Genomic DNA, 7,385 nt, shown 5'->3' with positions numbered 1-7,385 from the left:
AATAAGTTTATAAATTGTTCTTTATAACCAAGAGTTCCAAATGGTGAAGTTGAAATCATCCCCCATTTTTTGGTGGGGTTCGTGTTGCTTATTCTTTAGTTTTCTATGTTGTGTCATGTGTACTATTGTTTGTCTGTTTATCTTTTCATTTTTAGCCATGGCGTTGTCAGTTTGTTTTAGATTTATGAGTTTGACTGTCCCTTTGGTATCTTTCGTCCCTCTTTTCTTCAGATATATTGTCTAAGATTATTAGTATTAAACTAATTGAAAAAGATTAAGATAAATTCGATATTCAATCATTGTTTTAATGTGCTTTTGATTTATACTAATTCGCTTATTTAAGGTAAAGTTTTCACTTTTTTCTGTCCCGTTTGACAATGAGTGATGGAATGTAAGTTATAATCAACATCCTGGAGTAACAAAGGTTTAATTTTCCAATCGTTCAATTTTTTAAAGATAATGCTAATTATAAAAAATAATGACACTGAACACATTGATGCATACATTCGTTTGTGATCTGTATAATGCCATCGACGAGACAAAACTGACAAGTTCAATTGAAAACATTTCAAAAGATATCTATTTTGTTTAGTTTCCTGTGTAAAACCGAAAATTAAAGACAAAACTAAAATTCATACATACTGATATTTGACAGAGGTATGTTATCTTTTATAATTTAAAGGATGTTACTTGATATATTGAAAATGAATATCTTGATGTTTTAGATCTAGTGGCCGAATAGAATATCATCCTACCAACAGTCTGTTTATCTACTCATAAAGATAAAAATGATTTAGTATTAAGAACATTATAAAGCCCTTGGTTAAAAAGTGTCTTAATATATTAATATGAAACCCCGTGGAAAAGATTATTTAAGATGTGCTATGACTGTTACGACACCTTTTGTTTTAAAACATCGCGATGATTTCTTCTACTATTTCGGTGCTCTCTAAATGACGATTTTAGAATGCACCAATGGATAACATGAATGTTCTCATTTTGATTTGGATGACGCACCTCCAACCATTTCATTATAAAGCATTTAAACAACATACATTCTAAACATGAATATTATAATCGACAACTAATTACTTTTGTGGAAACAAATAACAGAAACACTACAGTTGAATCTAAATATTTTTATAAGTTTCCGTAGTATTATCATATTAATTTTGTTTCGTTTCATTATTTGGATTGCCCTTTTTTCTAACAATAGCATCGCCTCTAGCCCCCACAATTCATCGTCGCCGTCCATTACGTCTAGCGAGTTGATGACGTTGAAATTTGCCACATTCTACTTTACATTGTGGGCATATATGAATCACATCTTTGGTACAATCACAAAGAAATGCCATCCAGCAACACAGAAACAGTCTACAATAGAAATGATAAAAAAGTGCGTTCTACAACCCTAATCAGCACAGTTTATGCCAAAAATTACAATTCTATACTCTAAAAATAAAAACTAGTCTGTAAGAGAAATTAAATTCATTAAATCATAAACATATCTATGTCAGAATTAACCATACCATTAAACATACGTTTAAAAAAAGAAACTACATACAGTAGGACCCGATATCAATAGAACTATATATATTTATTAAAGGTATTAAGTCACATGACGTTGTAACGGTCAAGTGCTTGTTTACTATAAACATGTGTGTGTGTGTTTATATCAAGCACATGGTGTGTGTTTACGTTCAATTTGATTGGATGGCATATACCCGTATTGCCGGTTTTACGGGTATATGCCCACATGATTTTCGTGAAAAGCATGATTAAGTATTACTAAGTATTAAAGGTTAGTTTAAGAAAATTAAGTTATTCGAAGTTTGCCTATAGTTCAACGTAGCAGCATTCGTTATTATGTTTACCCACCCACCCACCCTTTTATGAGATGGTTATCGTCTATGGGAGTATATGCATATATTACATTATATTAATATGAATTTTTCCTCTTTTGAAGATAGTTTTTGATTGTGTAACTGTATATTACTGTGCTATTGTAGGATTGGATTGGTAGTGTGCCTGAATTTAAAGTGAAGAACTTTAGTTTGAGAATCATATTGAATGTAAAGTTGATATTAAAGGCTGCTACAGCTGTAGGCTTTTTTATGTGTTGTTTTATTTATTAGATAATTTATATTCGTTTGAGTTGGCGAATTAGAATATAAAATCCAATTATAGAACATTGTAGCTGAAATGACATCAAGTAAAAGGGACTACAGCGTAGAACTGAAATCCAGCATATAAATACTACCGTAACAGTAGAAATGGCATCCAGTAAGACGAGGCTACTGTAACAGTAGAAATGACATTCAGTAAGAGGAGGCTACTGTAACAGTAGAAATGGCATCAAGTTAGAGGAGGCTACCGTAACACTAGAAATTACATCCAGTAAGAGGAAGCTATAATCACAGTAGAAATAGCATCTAGTAAGACGAGGATAGTGTAACAGTAGAAATGACATCAAGTTAGAAGAGGCTACCGTAACAATAGAAATAGCATCCAGTAAGACGAGGCTATCATAACAGTAGAAATGGCATCCAGTAAGACGAGGCTACCGTAACAGTAGAAATGGCATCCAGTTAGATGAGGCTACCGTAACACTAGAAATGACATCCAGTAAGAGGAAGCTATCGTAACAGTAGAAATGACACCCAGTTAGAGAAGGCTACTGTAACAGTAGAAATAGCATCCAGTAAGACGAGGCTACTGTAACAGCAGAAATGGTATCCAGTTAGAGGAGGCTACCGTATCAGTAGGAATGGCATTCAGTAAGGGGAGGGAATTGTATCAGTAGAAATGGCATCCAGTAAGAGGAGGCTACCGTAACAGTATAAATGGGATCCAGTAGGAGGAGGCTATCGTAACAGTAGAAATGGCATCCAGTAATAGGAGGCTACTGTATCAGTAGAAATGGCATCCAGTAAGACGAGGCTACTGTAACAGTAGAAATGGTATCCAGTAAGAGGAGGCTACTGTAACAGTAGAAATGGCATCCAGTGAGACAAGGCTACTGTAACATTAGAAATGGCATCCAGTAAGAGGAGGCTATCATAACAGTAGAAATGGCATCCAGTAATAGGAGGCTACTGTAACAGTAGAAATGGCATCCAGTAAGAGGAGGCTATCGTAACAGTAGAAATTACATCCAGTAAGAAGAGGCTATCGTTACAGTAGAAATGGCATCCAGTAACAGGAGGCTATCGTCACAGTAGAAATGACATCCAGTAAGAGGAGGCTACTGTAACAGCAGAAATGGCTTTTAGTAACAGGATGCTTTCGTAACAGTAGAAATGGCATCCAGTAAGAGGAGGCTATCGTAACAGTAGAAATGACATTCAGTCAGAGAACACCCATAAGAAATGACATTCCGTTAGAGATCACTCATTAGAAATGACATTCAGGCCGAGAACACTCATTAGAAATGACAATCACTAAAAGAAGACTCATTAGAAATGATATTCAGTATGATAGCACTCATCAAAAATGACATTGAATAAGAGAAGATTCATTAGAAATGACATTGAATAGGAAAAGATTCGTCAGCGGCCTGTTTCAAGCAGCCAGGGGTACATCCCTGTCCATGAAGTCTGTATTGACTCAGCATGCACCAGCGTAAGGTATCATTTAAGATATGTGCTGTTGTTTGTTTGTCTTTTTCATTTTTAGCCATGGTGTTGTCAGTTTGTTTTAGATTTATGAGTTTTACTGTCCCTTTGGTATCTTTGGTCCCTCTTTTATACGATGGTGCAGAGGAGTGTAGTCCATTGAGACATGGGGAATTGACAATTGGAAAGTTTAAATCGCCCTGCAAAGTTTTTCATAATTTTTTTTTATGGTCTTCAATCCGTCTCAATATCAAAGAAAAGGTCAAGATATGAAGCGAGCATTCTAGTTTCTGTGGTTTACTTTATTACAAGCTAACTGATAAACGTACGTACTGACTGACTGATGTGGAGATAAAAGAGAGACAGGAAATCTTCAATATATCTGATTTTGAAATCAAAGTAATTAGCAAAATGGTTTACTTTAGGACTTTAAAAGTTTCTGCATTTCAAATTGCAGTACGAACTGTAGATATCACTATGTCATGTAGACTTATGCATCATTCGCTTTTATTTTTATTATAAATAATTTTCAAGCAAATAGAATGAACCCGATGATAGATGTACATCTATGAATTAAAGTCACAATCATTCGCGCAATTTCGGATATATTTCATCATTACACCAATCAACTTTGTCAAAATGCCTCAATTAACTGAATGCTGTATGTATTCAGCTCAATCATGGACACGACACAACTATCAGGATTTTTTCTTACGTTAATGATTGAATAGCAGAGATTTTTTAAATTAAAAAAAAAACGTTTTAACAATCTTACCCCATAAAACATGTGCACATTAAAAGAAAAATTGCAGTTTTATTAATTTATAGAAGATACGATATAATCCATTCACCAGCGCTTTATTGTATGATGTCGGAATCAGGTAAAAAAAATGTCCCCGTTAACAGTAGTTTTTACCTTCAAAATTTGTCATCAAAAGACTTTGAGGATCATCCTTTTCGCCAAATGCATAGAGCATTATGTCTGATGTTTGAATAAAACAAAAAAGAAAGATATTCGATGGCGGCTTTTGAATAAAAAGCCAAATTGCATACCACTAATGATCTGCATTTGATGTCAAATTTGCTGACTAAAAGCTTAAATAAAAACAACTGCACCATACGACTTTTTGACGACCAATCTTAAATTCAAGTAAAATCATTTTTCTAGGAATGTGCCAATTTTTATCCGTGTACCATGAAGTTAAATTAAACTCTTTTAATAATCGACTTTTTCCTATTCTGTCACCGCACTATACGGAGTACTAATAGTTACTTACATGCAAGATTGTGTTTTTATCATATGAAAATCAACCACAATTCGTCCAGTAAGGGGTTTGGTATCATACTATCGTTAATCATACTTGAAGTATTATTTTTGCTATTGTAGAAATACCGTCTAATATTTTTTTTCATTTTATGTGTTTATTTTTTAAACTTTGTTATGTCTTACCCCATAAACGCCATATAAATGCAGTACAGCCATGTGCAACAACCCGTCTCATATCGTGTTGTCGTGTTTATTTCTTGTCTACAAGATGGACATGTCGAACTGGATTAATGTTAGCCGAAGGATGGTATGGAAACATGAATTGAGCCATCCTTGTTTCAACTTTAGCTGGTACTGCCATTGTTTGGATTGTGACTTGTGCTGGGAAAGGCACGTATAGTGATGGTTGTTGTTGAATGGGCTGTTGTTGGCCATACTGTGCTGACTGTTGTCCAGGTGTTCCGTATAAAGGAAGGGCGGGTTGTGGAACTACAGATGCTGATCCAAATGTTGATGGATCTACCAACAAGAAATTAGAAATCAGAAATTAGAAAAGTATTTAGTCACATTTTATTACATCTCGGTATTTCAGTAGTTAACTGGATCTTTTGTACAGCTAGAAATCCCGCATGCACATTTTTGTGTTTAATCATCATTGATATTATCATATTTACAAATTAACTATTTATACACCTTTGAATTGTTCGAAATAATAAGGATTTTCTACTCAGAAGTAGAATATTTTAACTGTATTTGGCAAAACCTTTCGGAATTTTATTTTTTCCTTTTAATTTGTCTGACTCGAGCATCACGGATGAATTTCTAAAGCTAAAACACGAGTCTGGCGTACACAATTATTAGCCTAGTGTTTTCACACCTGTAACAGTCTGGCTAAATATTTGAGTCTGCGAATACAACTGTTTCCTGCATTTTGTTGAGGAAAATGTTTTGGTATTGTTTTTGGACAAGGTTATTTTATGAGTCTTTATCATTCTTAGAATGTTTAATTCGAACAACTGCCAACCATTCGAACTACTGCCAATATTTTGAACTACCATATTTTTTGTGATTGCAAGTAAGTATTGATGACACTAATTACAAAAGGATCTGAAGTAGTGCAATTTGCAGACTTAACAACAGTCAGCACAACTGGATAGTCCTTGGTCTAAGAGGTAAGTAGGAATATTTGTGACTTCAAAGAAATTCCAGAATGTTCTGTCGTTGAGAGAATTTGATTTTCAAAAGTGCATTTGTAGATGTTACAAAAAAGATATATGTGTGTAGGATCTTATAGGTAAGTGCAAGTACAACTGGAACAATATAAACTGTTTCTCATTTAGTGCGATATCTGTTTCTTAAAAATCTAGCAAATTTATTTCTTTACTTTTTTGGATGAAACGAATTACTCGTCCAAAACAATACATACTGAATAATTGTGCACGACCTTTAACAAATTGCAGTGCTCTCGTTTGACAGATTTGCATTAAATACACATATTTTCGTATATGGATGTATGCCATAACATTTCCCTTATCTACGAACTCGGATCTCACAAACTTTAGTTATTCTCACGCTGTAAATTTTATTGTACTCTTATCTTAATAAAAGTATAAGAACTATTTGTTTTCATTTGACATTTTAAAAAACTGTTAAACAGAAGTATGACGTTTACTAGTGAACTAATGACCAGTAGGTATCATGCGGCGAACCTACCAAGCATCGACAATTTCCGTTTCCACTGTGTTTGAAAAAAGTAAAATCACAAAAATAATGAACTCCGAGAAAAAATAAAACGAAAAGTCCTCAATCAAATGGCAAAATCGATAGCTCAGACAAATCAAACGAATGGACAACAACTTTCATATTGCTGACTTTGTACAGGCATTTTCTTAAGTAGAAAGTGGTGGATTAAACATGGTATTATGGCTAGCTAAACCTCTCACTTGTATGACAGTGTATAAAATTCCTTTATATTGACAACGATGTGTGCACAAAACAGACAGACACAATAGACAAAAATGTCAAAAATAGGGGTACAGTAGTCAACATCGTGTTATTTCTTTAATCACTATAAAACAGACAGATGTATAAACAAACATTTAACATAGCACAATAACACAATGGCGGGATGTATAGGTACTACAGAAACACAACACATGAAAAAAAGAAAGACAAAAAAGGCACACAGACAAAGCTCATTAGCAAACACGAAAGGAATGCAGTGTTTTTAAACACTGTAGATTTGAACCTTCAAAGTCGAGACACAATCAGAAAACTAAAGCTCCTTTGTGAAACATATGCTGATCAATGTACTGGGACAACTACATGTAGTGGTTCTTTTACAATGTCATATTTTATTGTTACATCATTGATACATACAATCAAAATACACTTACCTGAATAACTTGCGTGTAATTTAGACATTGTTTCAAATGACATTAAATTGAAAACACATTTCCATATATATTGCCGTACCACAGACTCTTATATTCGCTGAATGTATA

General features: G+C 33.9%; 1 protein-coding gene across 1 annotated transcript; it reads right to left on the bottom strand.

Moving 5' to 3' along the window:
• Positions 1–1,208: 1,208 nt before the first annotated feature.
• Positions 1,209–7,385, bottom strand: LOC143062480 (uncharacterized). The gene is made up of 3 exons (XM_076234162.1): positions 7,278–7,385; positions 5,065–5,400; positions 1,209–1,374 (listed from the first exon to the last, which is right to left on the bottom strand). The coding sequence occupies exons 1-2, from the start codon at positions 7,318–7,320 to the stop codon at positions 5,132–5,134; spliced, it is 312 nt and encodes a 103-aa protein (XP_076090277.1). The 5' UTR covers positions 7,321–7,385; the 3' UTR covers positions 1,209–1,374; positions 5,065–5,131.

The sequence above is a fragment of the Mytilus galloprovincialis genome, chromosome 2 (assembly GCF_965363235.1).
Source record: "Mytilus galloprovincialis chromosome 2, xbMytGall1.hap1.1, whole genome shotgun sequence".
Lineage (NCBI taxonomy): Eukaryota > Metazoa > Mollusca > Bivalvia > Mytilida > Mytilidae > Mytilus > Mytilus galloprovincialis.
This window is presented reverse-complemented; position numbering and strand designations above follow the sequence as displayed.

Bases quoted from the DNA above. Each gene is read 5' to 3' on its own strand.
- LOC143062480 (XM_076234162.1), bottom strand. From the start codon at position 7,320: ATGTCATTTGAAACAATGTCTAAATTACACGCAAGTTATTCAG. The intron at 5,401-7,277 runs GTAAGTGTATTT...TCTTGTTGGTAG, and splicing joins ATTACACGCAAGTTATTCAG to ATCCATCAACATTTGGATCA.